Source organism: Myotis daubentonii, chromosome 6, assembly GCF_963259705.1.
Source record: "Myotis daubentonii chromosome 6, mMyoDau2.1, whole genome shotgun sequence".
Classification (NCBI taxonomy): Eukaryota; Metazoa; Chordata; class Mammalia; order Chiroptera; family Vespertilionidae; genus Myotis; species Myotis daubentonii.
In genome coordinates this window covers 59,625,216-59,643,733 of record NC_081845.1, presented here as the reverse complement: position 1 = coordinate 59,643,733, position 18,518 = coordinate 59,625,216, and the positions used below count along the sequence as shown (strand labels likewise).

General features: G+C 39.5%; 1 protein-coding gene and 1 non-coding gene across 5 annotated transcripts in view; both read left to right on the top strand.

The window, feature by feature from the left end:
• The window catches only part of BCKDHB (branched chain keto acid dehydrogenase E1 subunit beta), a 217,937-nt gene that overhangs the window by 88,951 nt on the left and 110,468 nt on the right, over positions 1-18,518 (top strand). Inside the window, exon 9 of one of the 4 annotated variants that reach the window (XM_059701121.1) lies at positions 3,712-4,418. The exons of the other annotated variants lie outside the window; for them this stretch is intronic. Coding sequence (XP_059557104.1) covers positions 3,712-3,729 — 18 coding nt within the window. The 3' untranslated portion in view covers positions 3,730-4,418. Of the gene's footprint in view, positions 1-3,711; positions 4,419-18,518 lie in introns of those variants that run through there. 4 annotated transcript variants of the gene reach the window in all.
• LOC132237738 (U6 spliceosomal RNA) lies at positions 7,857-7,963 on the top strand. The gene has a single exon (XR_009453582.1). It is a non-coding gene; the product is annotated as a U6 spliceosomal RNA (small nuclear RNA).

The following is an 18,518-nucleotide window of genomic DNA, read 5'->3' as shown; positions in this document are numbered from 1 at the left end:
CTTCAATTATTCTGGGTATGTGAATATAATATAAATTATGCTTGTATATATTATAAAATAAAAGAACAATAATTTAAACAAGTTCTGTTCTATAAATTACCACTGTTTTTTCAATAGTTTATTTCTTTTGTAATAGTTTTTCTTTTTTATGATTATTCTGGATAGCTGACTGGTGCAGTTTTACAGTAAAGTCTGCAGTAGGCATCTCCATTATGGAAAAAATTTAGCAGATCTGTGCACATGGGTGAGACTTTGCTTTAGGGTGAGTAAATGAGAGAGAAGAGAGAGGTCTGTCTGTAGGCAGGAGGGGTTGCCTCTAGATGTGCAAATGAGCTAGGTTTGCCTCTTTGATATCAGTCCTCATGGTATAGGCCCGTGGTTGGCAGACTGCGGCTCACGAGCCACATGCGGCTCTTTGGCCCCTTGAGTGTGGCTCTTCCTAAGCCTTAGGAGTACCCTAATTAAGTTAATACCAGTGTACCTACCTATATAGTTTAAGTTTAAAAAATTTGGCTCTCAAAAGAAATTTCAATCGTTGTACTGTTGATATTTGGCTCTGTTGACTAATGAGTTTGCCGACCACTATAGGCCTATCTTTGTAGGCCATTTGAATGGTTTTATCAGCAACTAGTTTCTTTGCTTGGATTGTCTCTGGGATCAGGGTTAGATAGATATTTCATTGGAGAAAGTGGGACAGTTGGTACAGCTGCTTATTTAATTTTTATTCCCAATTCTTTTCTTTTTTTTAAAATATATTTTATTGATTTTTTACAGAGAGGAAGGGAGAGAGATAGAGAGTTAGAAACATCGATGAGAGAGAAACATCGATCAGCTGCCTCCTGCACATCTCCCACTGGGGATATGCCCGCAACCAAGGTACATGCCCTTGACCGGAATCGAACCCGGGATCCTTCAGTCCGCAGGCCAACGCTCTATCCACTGAGCCAAACCGGTTTCGGCATTCCCATTTCTTATACCCACTTTCCACACCTGCTGCTGAGCCCAACTCGGGTCTCTGGGGGAGATTAGCTTCCTCTTCCCCTGTGCACCCCCCCTTTCCCACCCCTCATGTGCCTGGACTTTAGCTTCCTCTGTTTGGTCTACATTTTTATCACACATTCACAGGAGACCTATTTTAGTCTCTTTTGTCTAATAATCACTGCCTCTCTCCAGCTTAAGATGCTTTGGCTCTTCTGGGTTTTTTCCCTTTTGTAGTAATTTTCTGTCTTGGGAAAGAAAGGGAAACAAAGCATATATGTTCAGTCCATCATTTTGAGTTGGAAAACTTCTCTATTACATATTTTTATTTTTTTAATAGAAAGCAGGATGATTCGTATATTTCCATCTATGTATTGTTATTTTACCAAATCTCATCTATTTCAATAGTTTTTTAGTTGATTTTCTCAGATTTCTAAATTGGTAATCTTATTCGTCAAGTAAGACCAATTTTATCTCTTAGTCTATATTCTTATTTGGTGAGAACCACTGAACAATGTTAAATGACAGGGATGATAATAGACATTGAATGGGATATTTCTTAAGCACCATCTTGAACTTATTGAATTATTAAGTAGAAAATGGAAAATACATTATATGGGTTTCTGGCTTATTGAGAAAAGTATCAGAATTTCCTGCACAGGTAGTGTTTTTGAGTGAGTGGGTTTGGCACTTATGGCCTGAATGCCTGTTAAACTTCTTATGCCAAATAACCACAATTCAGAATTGGAGATGGAAAAGAAGGGAAAGTCAGCTTTGTCAAATAATAAATTCTCTCAGTAGAGTTAATCAAATTTTAGATGACTCGGTAAATCATTTTTGGGCAGCAAAATTAATCTTACTTCTTGACAGTAAATCAAGAAAAACAAGTCACTTAGGGGTAGTTATAATGGATCTTCTACCCTGGAGTGAATGAGCACCTAGTGAAACAGCCATCACTGGAGAGATACCTGCATGTGATAAATAAAGCCCACCTGACTGACTATGGGTTGTTGCAAGGACAAAAACATCTGGTTATTGGCTTCATGTAGAAGAAATTAACTCCTTGATTTATTTTTATTTTTTAAAGGTGCTTTAAGAATCGCCTTGTAGATATCAAAACAGATTCATGATGTGAAAGTCCTGAGTATAGTATTTGGAAAACTTGGTGGAGTTGTAGAGAAGAGATTTTATGTCAAAGAGAAAAGATTGTATATCAAATGTATCCATAAAGGGACTTTATATCTGTTGGGATTGTCAAAAAATGAAATAAGCAGCCTCTTGTGGTCATGAGACCCTCATTAACAGGAGAAATGTAATGATCACCTGGCAGAGACATTAAGAGAAGGATTGGGGAGGATAGCCTACATAGTGCCTTCTACATCAAAGGTTGTGTGAAATAAAGGAAAATGATCCTTTATATTTTAGAATATAATAAGTATTAAATTAAATACTGTAATAAAATAATACAGATATTATAAGAAGTTATTCATTTACCATGTATTTTTATACAGGATTTATCTTTCACATTTCTGGTAAAATGGCTTGTGTCTTTAAACTTTTCTTTTGCTAGCTTTTTTTTTAATGTTTTTTATTGATTTCAGAGAGGAAGGGAGAGGGAGAGAGAGATAGAAACATCAATGATGAGAGAGAATCATTGATCAGCTGCTTCCTGCACGCACTACACTGGGAATCGAGCTCTCAACCTGGGCATGTGCTCTTGCCTGGAATGGATCACCGGACCTTTCAGTCCGCAGTCCCCACTGAGCCAAACCAGCTAGGGCTCTTTTGCTAGCTTTATCTTCTTTTTCAAATGGTAAATTATTGATCCAATTTTGTGAGTAGAACAGACATCCATTAGCCAAGTTTTATAGCTTTTTTTTTTTTTTTATAACACCTCTGGCATATGCCTTTTTAACTTTCCATAGTTGCTACTATCTACGATGTCCCCTCGCCCAGAGGTTTAAACCCATTTTGATTTACACTGGACCACCTGCAGAACCTCTTGAGCCATTTGTTCCTTCCCATTCTCATTGCCTATTCAAACCATAGTGATTACTTAGGACATAGTGTCCTCTTGCTCCTTTTAAGCCTTTCTTTCTTGCCAAAGTAATGTTTTATAAATGGAAGAACTGGATTCCTACACTTACAGTTCAGTTCTGCCGATGGTTTTGGATTTCCCTCAAGACAAAATGTAAAATCTTATTGTTATGTATTTGGTCCTCCATTACCTGGCCCATGTCTACCATCTCATATCATTTTCTCCACACATATGTGATAGTCTAGCCATACAAAATTGTTTGTGGTTCCCAGAAAACACCCTGTTCTTTGTTACTGCAGTTCCTTGGCACATGCTGGCTCCTCTGCCTCTTCTTCCTGGATGGACCCGAGATCTGTGTAGTCTTTCAACAATCAGTTTACAGTATTTCCCTCCAGGAAGCTTTCTCTGACCTGCCTTCCAAATCCGCAATTCCAAACTGGCATTGTTTTCTCAGTGTTTGCAGGGCAGGCGCTTTACACCCAGCTTGCTCAGAGCAGGTTTCCTTTCATGTTGTCCTTAATGTCCTGGTCTAGTTCTCTCAGTAGACCCTGCCTTTTGTATCTGTATCTTCACAACTACTAAAATGTGTAGCGGCATATAAGTGGATATGGAAAAAAAATTATTTCTTGTGCTGTAGCATATGAACTTTCCACTTATCAAAGATTAGGCTTCTTAGAATCTCATTTTTTTTCCAGGTTGTGGCTGAGTACTGAAGCAGGTAGAATCGGATTCTCAGTAGCTGAGGTGGTTGCTGTAAAACCCACATATAAAAGTACACAAACACAAATTCTGTAGGAGTGTCTACGAGGCCCTTAATCATATCTCTTCAACTTTTGCTTTGCATAGAATTCTAACAAACTTCTTTACTTAGTGCCATATCTCACATTATTAGATTTAGAAGCAACACTTTAGAAGATGGGGAAAAGTTATGTTGACAGAGATAAGGATATTGGTAATACTAAAGCTGATACATTGATAGCCTGAGAAAAAGGCACTCTATGAGAAAAGAAAAACAATAAAAAGTGCATAAGAATATTTTTTAAAAAATCACAGCAGTTTTTAGCCATTTAATGTAGAAACAAGGTAGACATCTACCTTGATCCCATCTATAATAATAAAAGCATAATATGCTAATTAGACTGGACAGCTGAATGACATTCTGGACGTCCTTCCTGAGGAAACCTTGGCGGCGGGGGCCGAGGCAGAGGCAGTTAGGGGTGATCAGGCAGGCAGGCGAGCAGTTAGGGATGATTGGGCAGGTAGGCAGAGGGGTTAGGGACGATCAGGCAGTCAGGCAAGTCGTTAGGGATGATCAGGCAGGCAGGGGCAGTTAGGGGCAATCAGGCAGGCAGGTGAGTGGTTAGGGGCGATCAGGCAGGCAGGCAGGGGCAGTTAGGGGCAAATCAGGCAGGCAGGTGAGTGGTTAGGGGCGATCAGGCAGGCAGAATGGTTAGGGGTGATCAGGCAGGCAGGCAGAATGGTTAGGGGTGATGAGGCAGGCAGGTGAGCAGTTAGGGACGATCGGGCAGGTAGGCAGAGGGGTTAGGGATGATCAGGCAGTCAGGCAAGTGGTTAGGGATGATCAGGCAGGCAGGCAAGTTTTCAGGGGTGATCAGGCAAGCAAGCAGAGGTGATTAGGGGTGATCATTTAGGCAGGGGTCCCGGATTGTGAGAGGGTGCAGGCCAGGCTGAGACCCTCCTCCCGTGCATGAATTTCGTGCACTGGGACTCTAGTGGTATTATAATTGGTGCTCCAAATTCTACCTGTCATCATGAATAGATTAATTTCTGTTCTATATACTGTGTTTGAAATACAATATTATTGCTTAAAGGTATGAGTGGGGTGAACTCTCAAATATGTTGAATAACTCAGCCCCTATAGTGCTAAATAAATGAGTTCTTGCTGATTTTCTCTCTAAAAGCTGCAGGGTACCAGTGCTTTGCTTCTAATCATTAATTTTCCTTTGGTTATATTCACATTAATAATATGTAGCAATTTTTTTGTTAGGGCATTTTTCTGTTAATTTCTGATTCACATGTCATATTTGGAATCTAATAAAATGATCCTTTTCTCTTGGCTCTTATTATTCTTTAGTTCTTTTAATCATCGAACTGATACTAGTTTGCATGAACTCCCTCTGACATTTTCCAAACTGTAAGTGGATTGGCAGGAGGGAAAAATGGGGAGAGGTTAATCTACATTTTTGTAGATTGAGACGTTGAGGTGTGGCATATTGTACAGTAACAATATAAAGTCCCTGTGCTGGGGCTTGGGACTATTAATCTTCTTGGTGTGAATCACTTGAGACGTGTTTGTTGTCTTCCAGTGTGGTTACACTCTTCTAGGGCAGGTTGGGCTGGTGGTGCCAAAGGGTGGGGTGCATTTTGACTAATCTGCCAAGTAGCCTTTTATCTGAGAGTCTAGTATCTCATTGGTGTTTCTGACCAAAAGGGAAATGGTTGGAAATATGGATTTTTGTTTTTAATTCGTTTCTCTATGGAAGAGAGGATTATTTTTGAAGAATGGAATTTGAAGGAAGCCTGACATGCTCACTTCCCATGTGACTGAAAACATTGGCAGTTGAAAAGATTTCACAAACAGGAATTAGAGCCAGATTTTCCCGTGGCTAAGCTGCTTTTTGGGAGTTAGAATAATACGTAACCTGCAACCCTACTTTCAGTTTACAGTGGTTCCCTTAGGGTGCTGCTCAGGGGACCTTTATGCTCTTTCCTCCCTAATGGCTCCAAAGGCTTTCACAGGGTTTATCCTTTCATCCTGTACATTATAAAGCTCTTCAGTACCATTCTGTTTCATATGTGTTTTAATCAGATCAGTTGCTAACTGCCACAGGCATAGGGCTGCTTAATGCTTCATTATCTCTCTAAGGTATTTTCCTCTTCTCTTATACCACAATCCTATATAATAAGGAGCGAATATGCTAATTATCATCATGCCATCACACCATAACAACCGATCGGCAGGAGGCTGCGTGCGCGACAGGTGCACGCCTGAGGGTGGGACTGAGTGCTCGGCAAGGCACGCGCGGGTGGGTGGGAACTTGACGCTGCATCCTTCCAGACAAAGCTGCAGCGGCTGCCTGAGCCTCAGGTAAGCCACGGATGGTGGCTGCCGCTGCCCAGGGCCGGCCCAAGGCTCAGGCAAGCCACGGATAAGGCCTGCCCCTGCCCAGGGCCCGAGGCTCAGGCAAACTGCGGTGGCCGCGAGGGCCAAGGCTCAGGCAGCTGCGTGGCTGGCAGTGGCAGCAGCAGAGGAGTGATGGGGGCATTGCCTTCCTGATTGCCAGGTCGCCTCCTGCAGAGGGAGGCCAGTGGTAGCAGCAGTGAGGGGGTGATGGGGGTGATGCCTTCCCCTGATTGGCTGCAGGGAGCGGGCCTAAGCAATCAGGACATCCCCTGAGGGCTCCCAGACTGTGAGAGGGGGCAGACCAGGCTGAGGGACCCCTCTCCCCCAGTGCACGAATTTTCATGCACCAGGCCTCTAGTATATAATAATAAAAGCATAATGTGCTAATTAGATTGGGCAGCTGAACGACTTTCTGGACGTCATTTCGGACATCCTTCCAGATGAAGCCACAGCAGTGGGGGCTGAGGCAGAAGTGGTTAGGGGTGATCAGGCAGGCAGGCAAGCAATTAGGGGCAATCAGGCAGGCATACAAGTGGTTAGGGGCTATCAGGCAGGCAGGCAGAGGCGGTTAGGGGTGATCAGGCAGGCAGGCAAGTGGTTAAGGGCGATCAGGTAGGCAGTGGTTAGGGGTGGTTAGGCAAGCAGGCATAGTCGGTTTGGGGCAATCAGGCAGGCAGGTGAGCAGTTAAGGGAGATCAGGCAGGCAGGCGAGTGGTTAGGGGCGATCAGGCAGGCAGGCAAGCAAGTGGTTAGGGGTGATCAGGCAGGCAAGCAAGTGGTTAGGGGCATCAGGCAGGCAGGCAGAGTGGTTAGGAGCCAGCTGTCCCAGATTGCAAGAGGGTGCAGGCCGAGCTGAGGGACCCTCCCCCTGCCATGCACGAATTTCATGCACCGGGCCTCTAGTAAAATTATAATGCTGCTGTATTACCACAGTTTTACAACTTGAGAGGCAGAGAAATTGGTTGTTTTGCCCAAGTTCCAATAGGGAAAAAGAGAAGTAATCATAAGTGAACAGACTTTGAAAGTCCCCGAGTTTGGCTCCCTGTGCACTGTGTTGTAACACCCTGACAGTCATCAAGCTCCCAGTAGAGCCTTCCTCTGAAATAAGGCAGCCAGTTCTCATGTTGTGAAGTTCTAGTTGTTAGGAAGGTTTTAGCTGAAATTTGCTTTTCTGTAACTTCCACCTTTTGATTCTGATTCTTTTAAAAGACCGTTTGTATCTACTTCTACAAACTTGTCTTCAAATATTTGGATACCTTCCAAGCTTCATTGTAGTCTTCTCATCTCTAGGCTAAATATTTCATTCAATTTTTTCAACTGTTACTAAATCTTTTGCTTTCCAAATTCCTCATCATACCGATATTCTCTGGACATACTCTCATTGGCCAATGACTCTTTTACCTTCAAATAACTTGAAATGATACTTGAGATATTGTCAGTTAGTCAGATGCTCAGTAGGACTTGTTTTCTCCTCAGGGATGACTCTGTCGTGACCTAGAAGAAGAAGATCTGTTTATGTTTTAGTTCTGGAATACCTGAAAAGGTAGTGAGTTTTCATGTCATTGGATATGTTAAGCTGATGCTATATGTATATGTCAGGGATGTTTTAGATAAAAACTAATAGAAAGGGTATTGGGTGTGTGGTGTCCTTACAAAATAAATTGCTGTTTAAAAAAACAAAACAAAACACCGTTAGTGCTTGCTTTGGCAGCACATATACTAAAATTGGAATGATACAGAGAAGATTAGCATGGCTTCTGCACAAGGATGACACACAAATTCGTGAAGCATTCCATATAAAAAAATAAATAAATAAACCAGAAAAAGAAACACCTTTATGGAACAACCAACGATACAATATAGGGTGTAGTAGAATGCATAAAATAATATTGGGAATAATACTTAAGTGAATATTCTTCTCTTAGAAGAGCGTTTAGATACTTTTGTCCTTTGACCAACCACCAGATGAACTTGTGAGGATATTTTGCATCTGTGAAACACTGTATCTTTTGTCAATACTTTTAGTTCACAAAAATTTCATCAACATTTCTCTTTCATATCAACATACACCACTTTAGTTTTCTCCATATTTGCCCACATTGTTTAATTATTCTTTATAGAGTCAACATTTGGGGCAAAACAACTAGGTTGTTACATACTTTAAAACACACACCTTAATATTGTTATTAGCATTGTTTTATCCATTACCACCTACTTAGCTATTTCCTTTGCTAGGATAATGTTAACTATGCTTCATTAGGTTATCTCAGCCATTTATCAATGACATTTTTGTAAATGGAGTATTATTTACTCTTAACCCAAATATTAAGTTATTGAAATATATATTGATCTTACTATAAATTCAGGCTGTGTAGCTGGTAGATTTTGTCAGATCCTATGGTAGTGACAATTTTTGTGGAGTCTGTTTTAGGACAAATAGTTCTTTAGTGACTGTGATAACAACATTCCACTGTATAGTCTGATTTATTTTTTTCCATGAAGTAATTTTTTAAATGTGTGGCTGCTCTGAGATATTTAGTCCAATAATATGTTGCATATAAGACATTCAATGAGAGGGTTCTTGTGTTACAAGGAAAGGATGTTAAAAACCAAAATCTCTCAAGTAAATTGTGGTCTGTAACAGTTCCACCCTTGGGGAAGGGAGGCTTGTTGAAACTTCCATAACTATTAATCTTGAGAAAGAACATGTATCATCTTGTTGGACCAAAGCCGCTAGCCATCTTATCAAGCCAGGGCTACACAAGTAGGGTCAATTTAAATCTCTTTTTGGCCTGGTAATCAAAATGAAGACGGTTGGTGTACATGGATGGTATGTTAGGTCTTTTGACAAGTATGTGTAGGCATGACTCATAACCAGTTTACTTTTCTTGATTTTACCAATTGTCTCCCTAAAGTCACTCACCCGAAATATACAGTAAGAAGTTGAATTTGCTTGGCTCACTGAACTTGTGTTGGAGAATGGTTGAGAAAGGCTTCCAGCTGGAGCTGTTGGTTTTTTCCTATAGTAGGCCTGCTTTTAGCCTTTTGTAAGGGTAACCTGATATACTCCTTCCTTATTTTGCTACCAGGAAGTGCTCTGTCCTGGCTTTTGTAGCCCTAGGCTGTAAGGCCAACTGCCTGGTCTGTTAGTACACAGAACTTGGTGGCATGAAGAGGGAGGGATCTGAGGCCTGGGTTTTCCACTGGTTGCTGGATAACCTTGGGCAAGTGAGTCAACCTCTTCTCTGTTTTCTTTCCTAGCTTTATAAAATTGAGACTTTCTCTTAGTCCTTAGTCTTAAACAAAAGGTCACAACAATTACAGAAAAGGTAATAAGTCTCTTGAGTGAATTAACACTTATCTGGATAGATTAGTTACTATAGATAGGATGACTTTTCAGGTTTGTAGAATAAATTAAACAAAACGCTCCAAATGTGTTTAATATTTATCCCAGATTGTCTATGTGAAATGAAAGATGTAAGTTTGGTTTAGTTTGTATAAATAATTTTAATTTCTTAGGAAAGGCAATGTAGTTATTTATGTTGTCCATGTAAATTGTATTATAACATTAAAGAACTTCACAAAATACAGCAGGGTTTAGTCATTTAAATCCTTCAAGTCCCTTCATGAAGTCTCCTTGTGGACATTCATGTGGACCCTTCAAAGTCATCTAGTTAACCAAAATTTTAAATTGCATCAAGATTATTTGATCTCTTTAGTGTTCTCACTTTTTAATTTAATTTTGCTTAAACAAACAAACACACAAACAAACCAGTGGATGATATACTAGTGAGCTCATCCTTGGAAAATATTTGTGTTCCAGTTTACATAAATTTCACTTCAGTTTTTGTATCCTAGAAGTCTATTTCTATTATGTTTTTAAAATCCTATTAGCTCATTAATACTCTTCTCATATTTGGGTGCCCTGTAAACATATAAACTTCAGTAACCTGAACTCTAATCTGCAGTTATTAATGCAACTTTGTTTTAGTTGTATGACCATAAAACTCCTTGAAGTAAATCTTCCGTTTATGAACCTAAAAAGTGTTGTACTTGGGGTAACAAGCTAAAGTATAATGTGAGAAGGGTTTTAAAAATTATAAATCACTCTACTAATGGTAGAAATGCTATCTAATAACAATAAGTCTGTGACTCATTGTAGCTTTCCTTGCTTTTTATTCTCGTGAGCAATTGAAGAAACCCACTGTAGGGGGTTGGAAATAGTCTTTCGTCTGATTGTGGATGACACAGTGGTTGCTTTTTCCAACCACCACATGTGGTGATTCTGCTCTTTGGAATGACATGGGGCACTCTCTGAACAAACAGCAACAACATTCCAAGGAATGTATAATAAATAATGAATGTAAGACATTTTCCCTCGCCAGATGTAATGTGTAATAGTAGAGGAATAATGTAAAATGACCTCCTACAGGAAAATGTGGGAAATGCCTAGATGGATAAGAAAGCACTCCCGTTAGAAATAAGCAAACTCCTTTCCCATTTTTCAGGTGAGAATATATGATTTAAATATACATTTAAATTTTGTTTTCATGATTTCTGGAATTAATTAGAAAATGCATTGATTGATAAAACCTAAAAACTTTAGTGAGCCCTAACCGGTTTGGCTCAGTGGATAGAGCTTCGGCCTGCGGACTGAAGGGTCCCAGGTTCGATTCTGGTCAAGGGCATGTACCTTGGTTGCGGGCACATCCCCAGTGGGGGCCGTGCAAGAGGCAGCTGATTGATGTTCCTAACTCTCTATCCCTCTCCCTTCCTCTCAGTAAAAAAAAAAAAAAAATCAATAAAATATATTTTTAAAAAAACCTTTAGTGAACTACTAGTCTATTTGAGCTAGTATAGAGTCTTTGTTTCCAGTATTCAAAAACATTTAAGCAGGTTGTGCACTTTGGTGTGGCTTATTTTCCCAGAATTCTTAGTAACTGATTGAATTTTGTAAGTTAAATTGTATTTTACATACAGTGGAGTGAAATCCAGTTCCTAAGGGAATTCTGGGTAGGTGGCATCTAAACCTGTGCTTCAGAAATCCCATTCAACCACCTAAAACAGCAACTTCAGAATTTCTAGAAGGAACTTCGGGGTTAAGTAGGGAACACCTTACGGACTTGCCCTGAAATGGTGTTTTCTTTGTGCACCATTAGGGTAGGGCGCTGTACATCTGTCATAGCCAGCCTCTGATGCCTCACTTCTCTTCAGATCAGACCCAAGCCAGAACAGGCATGTGTGAGAGATTCAGGTGCTCTTCTGACTCAGGTAGTGACCAGCCTGGGCTCTTAAGGCTTCAGAACTTTATTCTTCTCTCTGGATGATGGGAGGGCAAAATTCCAGCAGTGGAGAGACCTAGTGTGAGTACCTGGACCTCAAAGCTGTCCCGGAGCCTGAGAACTCCTCAGGGGAGCCTGGCACCTGCCCAGTAACCCTATGTCAACGACTCTTCACTAAAATACTATGGAACACATCATGTCAAAGTAGGATGTGCTAAAAGCTCATTAAAATTATCTATTCATTCAGTTTATTTCTTGTACAAGTATTGATTGAGCATCTTCTAGCACTGTATAGCTATGCTAGAAATGGAGGGCATAGCAGCAAACAACAGACAATATTTTATCCTCTACTGGAGAGACAATCAGCAAATCTGTACATCACTATATCTATATCAGGTCACAATAAGTTTTATGAAAAATTATGAAGTTTAAAGAGATAGCGAGGAAAAGGGAGGTACTGTGTTACACAGGGATGACCACTCAGGTGGCTTTTTTTGAGAAGATATTTGACTTAAAGAAGAAATCTGTGTAAATATAGGTATACATTGGAGATATTGCAAGTTTGGTTCCATACCACAAGAAAGCAAGTCTCAATCTTTCTGCTAGAGGGGGGACTTGCCTTCAGTTTATATTAAAAAAAAATGCAACATTTGTTAAGCACAATAAAAAGAAGAGCAATAAAACAAGGTGTGCCTGTATCTGGTGAGGAAGATAATAATAGCATGTGCAAAAGGCCTAAGGCAGGAATATGCATGGCCTGATGGAGTAACAGGAACAAGGCGGGTGTGGTTGTAGGAGATGAGTTTGTTGAAGTAACCAGCAGCCAGGTCAGGAACAAAATAGGGATGTCTGCTCTCACCATTATTTATCAACACTTTTTCTGGAGTGTTAAATAATGATATAAGACTAGAAAAATTTTAAAAAAATTGTTGTAAATGTAGAAAAGAAAAATAATTACTTGTATTTTAGATGACATCTTTGTACAGTGAAACTCATAAAAGAAAGAATCCTATATAATAAAAGCATAATATACAAATTGACCGAATGGCCGAACAGCGGAATGACCATCCGGACAACCATCTGGGACCACACTATGACACCCACTGGTGCCAGGCCAGCCAAGGTGGGTGTGATGCGATTGGTCAGGGGTCCAGCCATCGCCCTATGATCACCCCACAGAGGGAGGCCCAGGCCACCAGCCGGTGGGGCAGTCAATTGGGGGGCTCCACAATTGCCCCAAAGAAGGAGGCCCAGGCCACTGACTGGAGGGCTGCAGCGGGTGGGCGGGGCCTCCTGGAGGGAAGCCCGGGTCCCGGGTGCCGGAGGGAAGCTGGTGCCTGCAGCTGGGGGAAGGAAGGTGTACTCTTGCATGAATTTCGTGCATCAGGCCTCTAGTTGAAAAAGGAAATGATATATAATGAATATTTTTAAAAAATTAATAGTTTTTCCTATATTATTGATAAATAGCCAGGAATGGAAAATAACCAAAAGACACTATTCATTATCCAAACAAGTGTGTGTGTGTGTGTGTGTGTGTGTGTATATACACACACACACATACATATACACATACATATATATAAAAGCCTAAGTGACTGTTTGACTGTTCGACCAGTAGCTATGACACACACTGATCACCAGGGGGCAGGTGCTTAACACACAGGCATGGAAACATGGAACAGACTGATGAATCTCAGAGGGGAGGGCGTAGGGGGTAGGGGGTAGGGTGGGAAGAGATTAACCAAAGATCTTATATGCATACTAGAGGCCTGGTGCATGGATTCGTGCACCAGTGGGGTCCCTCGGCCTGGCCTGTGCCCTCTTGCAATCCGGGATCCCTCGGGGAATGTTGGAGAGCCGGTTTTGGCCCGATCCCTGCAGGCCAGGCCAAGGGACCCCACTAGTGCATATGCACCGGGCCTCTAGTAAACTATATATTACTTAGGAATACATTTTACAAGAAAGATAATGAATGTATGCAGAAAATAATAAAATCTTATGGAAGGCCTTAAAACAAGACTTGAACATACTGTGTTCTTGGATGGCAAAGCAATATCACATAAACACCATTTGATACAATACCAATTTCAACCCTGCTAGAGTTTTAAACTTTTTCACTGTGTAAAGAATAAATGAATGTCCAAAAATAACCAAGAAAGAACAGTGAAAGGGATTTTCTATTAGTCAAAATTAAAATTTACTTCAAAGTCATGTGAAAAATCTCTGGTTCACAATTAACATATAGGCCAGGGGCTAGCAAACTTTTTCTGTAATGGGTCTGATAGTAAGTAAATATTTTCAACTTTGTGGGCCACATGGTCTCTTGCCTTGACCTTTACGACATGAAAGCAACTATATAGATATGATGGATTTATTTTTTAAACTGGTTTGCCAATTAATGATACAGATATTAAAATAGTGCTCAGAAAAAGATAACACAATATGCAACAAAGGTGATATTTCACATTACTTGGAAAATTCAACTTATTTAATAACAGGTGCTGACAAAATAGAATTAATCTGAAAAAATAACATTACATTCCTACCTAATACATAAAAATGATTTCTTGGCATATAAAGATTTAAATATAAAAATGAAACAAGAAAATATAGAAAAATATAAGAGAATATTGTAAAATCTAAGACCGGAGGATATAGTTTTAAACAAGAGAGAAAATATAGAAGCTATAAAAAAAAGATATTTGACTAAATATATGTGAAATTTGTTTATGGCAAAGTTACAGAATTGATAACTTATAGACAAAATTTGACAACAAATAAATAAAAATGGCAGTTTGTGACATATATAAAGAAAAAGGCCTAATATCCATAACATGCAAAGTACCTCTACAGTTGTCATAGTAGAAAAAAAGACAAAAAGGACAGTTCTTGAAAAGAGAAACCAAATAGCCAGTGGCTATAGTTAAAGATGCTCGACATCATAGCATCTGTGTTCTCCTGTAAAACAGGATAATTATAGTACCCACCTCATGCTGTAGCTGGCAGGAATAAATCAGATAATACAAGTAAAGTATTACAGTGCTTGGCACACAATGTGCTCGTTAAGTGTTAGTTTATTGCCCTGTAGAAATAAAAGCATGAGTAGGCAAGGATTGTTGTGAAAGGACAGCTATTGTAGTAGTGGTTGTAGTTGAGAATAACTGGAAACAAACTGAATGGCCCATAAATAGGAAATAATTGGATAATTTATGCCATTGTTAAAAATAAATAGTTTAAATTATATCCATAGGTTTAATTTAAAAAAAAATTTTTTTTTTTTGGAGTGAGAGGAAGGGAGAGGGACAGATCAGTTGCCTCCTGTCCACTCCCTGACCGGGATTGAACTAGCAACCAGGCATGTACCCTGAATAGGAATCAAACCTTATGGTGCACAGGACAATGCTCAACCAACTGAGCCACACTGGTCGGGGCGAGAAACTATCCAGAGGTTAGAAACTGGTTTATGATGGTTTCAGTTCTATAGAATGATAGGGCAAATATCCTTTGAAATGTTTTTATATGGTGCTGAACTATTAAATTTCTACACTTAAAAATCAGTTTTGCTCTGGCTAGTGTGGCTCAGGAGGCTGAGTTTTGTTCCAAGTGCTGAGAGGTTGCCAGTTAGATTCTGGGTCAGAGCATATGCCCAGGTTACGGGCTTGATCCCCACTGGGGGCTGTGCAGGAGGCATCGGATCAATGTTTCTCTCCCTTCCTCTCTTTCTCTAAAATCAATAAAAACATACTTTTTAAAAATCACCATTTTGATGCACGACATTCTAAAAACACACTATATATGTCACTGCCTTCTTCTATACCTTTCAATACTGATCTCTTTTTTTAAACTCAAGGTCATTAAACCATAAATTCTTGTTCTAGGTTAAAATACCAGAATGTTTTCAGAGAATTTTTTTCAGAGAATTTTTAAATCAAGGATAAACTACATTGATACATTACAGCACCCAAAGTCTATAGTTTACTGTAAGAGTCACTCTTGGTATTGTACATTCTGTGGATTTGGACAAATATATAATGTTATATATCCATCGTAATAGTATTATATAGAGCAACAATTTTCAACATTTTTCATCTCATGGCACACATAAACTAATTGCTAAAATTCTGCAGCACACCAAAAAATATATAGTATTTTTTGCTGATCTGGCAGAAAAAAGGTATTTTGATTCATTCACACCAGATGGCTAGTATTTTTTTTTTCCCAAATATATTCTACTGATTTTTTACAGAGAGGAAGGGAGAGAGATAGAGAGTTAGAAACATCAATGAGAGAGAAACATCGATCAGCCGCCTCCTGCACATCCCCCACCGGGGATGTGCCCACAACCCAGGTACATGCCCTTGACCGGAATCGAACTTAGGACCTTTCAGTCCGCAGGCCGACGCTCTAGCCACTGAGCCAAACCGGTTTCGGCTAGGTGGCTAGTATTTTGTTGGCTATTGTCATTTTCTTATTTGACAATCTATGGGAAAAGAGGTGAATGCTCCTTACAGTAATATTGCATGTTTAAAAAATTTTTGTGACATACCAGTGAAAATAGCTGATATAGGGTATTTTCACTGCCCTAGAGTATTTTCACTGCCCTAAAAATACTCTGTGCTCAGTTTATTCATCCCTTTTCCCCACTCCCACAACCACTGGCAAACACTGAACTTTTACCTATTTTACCGTCTCTATAGTTTTGTCTTTTCCACAATGTCATAAAGTTAGAATAATATATTATGTAAACTTTTTAGATTGGCTGCTTTCACGTAATACTATGCATTACCTCTTTTCATGGCTTGATAGCTCATTTCTTTTGAGCATCAAATATTCCATTGTCTGGATGTGCCACACTTTGTTTATACATTTGCATAATCAAAGACATTTTGGCATTAAGAATAAAGCTGCTATAAACCTCTGGGTACAGGTTTTCTTGTGGGCATAAGTTTTCAGCTCCTTTAGGTCAATTCCAAGGAGCATGAGTGTTGGATTGTATGAGGAGGTTTAGTTTTGTAAGAAACTGCCATCTACCAAAGTGGCTGTACCATTTTGCATTCCTACCAGCAAGGAATGATAGAGTTCTTGTTGCTCCAAGTCTTCGCAAGCATTAATTGCCAGTTTCTGGATTTTGGTCACTCTAATAGGTATGTAGTGGTATCTTATTGTTGTTTTAGTTTGCATTTCTCCAATGACATGATATGGAACATCTTTTATATGCTTATTTGGCATTTGCTTATCTTTTTTGATGTCTGTTAAGATCTTTGACCCATTTTTAATTGGATTGTTTCTTATTGTTGAGTTTTAAGAGTTGTTTGTATAACTGTCTTTTTATCAGATGTATCTTTTGTAAATATTTTCTCCATTTGTGGCTTGTCTTCTCATTCTCTTGATACACTATGCTGCAGAGCAGAAGTTTTAAATATTAATGAAGTTCAGCTTATCAATTATTTCTTTCATGGATTGTGTCTTTGTTGTTTTATCTACAATGCCACCAATTTCTCTTCCCCACAACCCCAACGTGCCTAGCAGCTGGTTTGGAACTGGTGCAGATTAGAGGAATCTGACAGCTTAATTAAAACAGAGCATCCTGAATAGGCTGTGTGTTGACACTGTGATTTCTGCCTAGTACTCTGAATGTCAAAGTGCAGGAATTCAGTGATGTGTGGGTAAAATGCTTTTTATACTGGTCTGTTTTCTCCTTTGTTGTCAAGCAATATCTTTTTCTCACTATATTTCTTTCTTTCTTTCTCTTTGTATCTCGGCTTCTAATTAGGAAAGAGAGACCTGGAGTTGGTATTGTATACAAATTGAGATCCCATAGGCCTGATGGGAAAGGACTTTTGTAAGAGCAATGTGAGTGAGCTTTAGAATATGGACATTACAATATCTTTTGGCTTTAATATATTCAATATTTTCTTCTATAGTCAGTTGTGTTCCAAATAACTGACAGTCCTTAAGGAGTGGAAGGAAGATGATACTAATTGTGGACATTCCATGCTCTTTATTAACTTTATAATCTAAGATATTACAGTTTGAGTACATAATATGAATTTCTCATTTGTTTAGTCAACACGTATATATTGTGGATCTGCTATGTTCTAGGCACCTGGCCAGTGGGGGTATTGTGGTAAGCAGAATAAACATGACTTTTGCCTTCACAAAGATTATAGACCAAAAAGACTCATTAATCAAAGCAAACAAATATCATAGCAAAGTAAACTTACAATGGGGACAAAACTATTGAACTATTTTCAAGGCACTTAAGGAATCTTAAACCTTGCAGAGTAATGCAAAGTAAACATCAATTTAGTTCAACTAAAATTTGTATTTAATTGCAAAGCAGTGACATGACTATTTTTGTGGAAACTATACCTCAGGAAGAAAAAAAATAAAATCTTTTTTAGTATCTAGCACAGCTCTTATCTATAATATGTACCCAAATATTGAGGCACTTAATTAGAAGTAAATATAACTAGAATCATAATTGTTACTGAATTTCAAAAGCATATTTTTTATTGAGTTACCACACTGATAACACACTAATATGAGCAGCAAAGGTTATTTCTATGCTTGCATCAACCAGAGATTTTATATCATAACTAGTAGCCCTGTGCATGAATCCATGGGCCAGTAGGTCGCTGCCATCCTCCTGTAGCTCTCTGCCTGCTGCCCGCCCTCCTGTAGCTCCCCCCAGTCCCCTCCCCCCTCCTGTAGCTCTCTGCAGCCAGCTTGTAGCTTGTACCTCACTGGCCCACCCTCCTGGTGATCCGTGATCTGGTAGTGATGCGCTTGGTCATTACACCTCAGGGCGTAAAGGCTAATTAGCATATTCCTCTCTTATTATATAGGATGGTGACTAACTAGTTACATTGATCTGTAAACAGAGAAAAGTAGGCATTGCTTGCAACTAAAAAACTAATTGTGATCCTGTGTTGGGAGTTGATGCTTCCATGAGCACTGGCATTGGGAACCACTGGTCAGCCATGCCATGCAGATGGAATGGCTTTGTTTAGCCATGGAACCTGGTATCAGTGTCCAGTTGAGAGTAAGATCAGACTGTGCTGGTTAGCCAGAC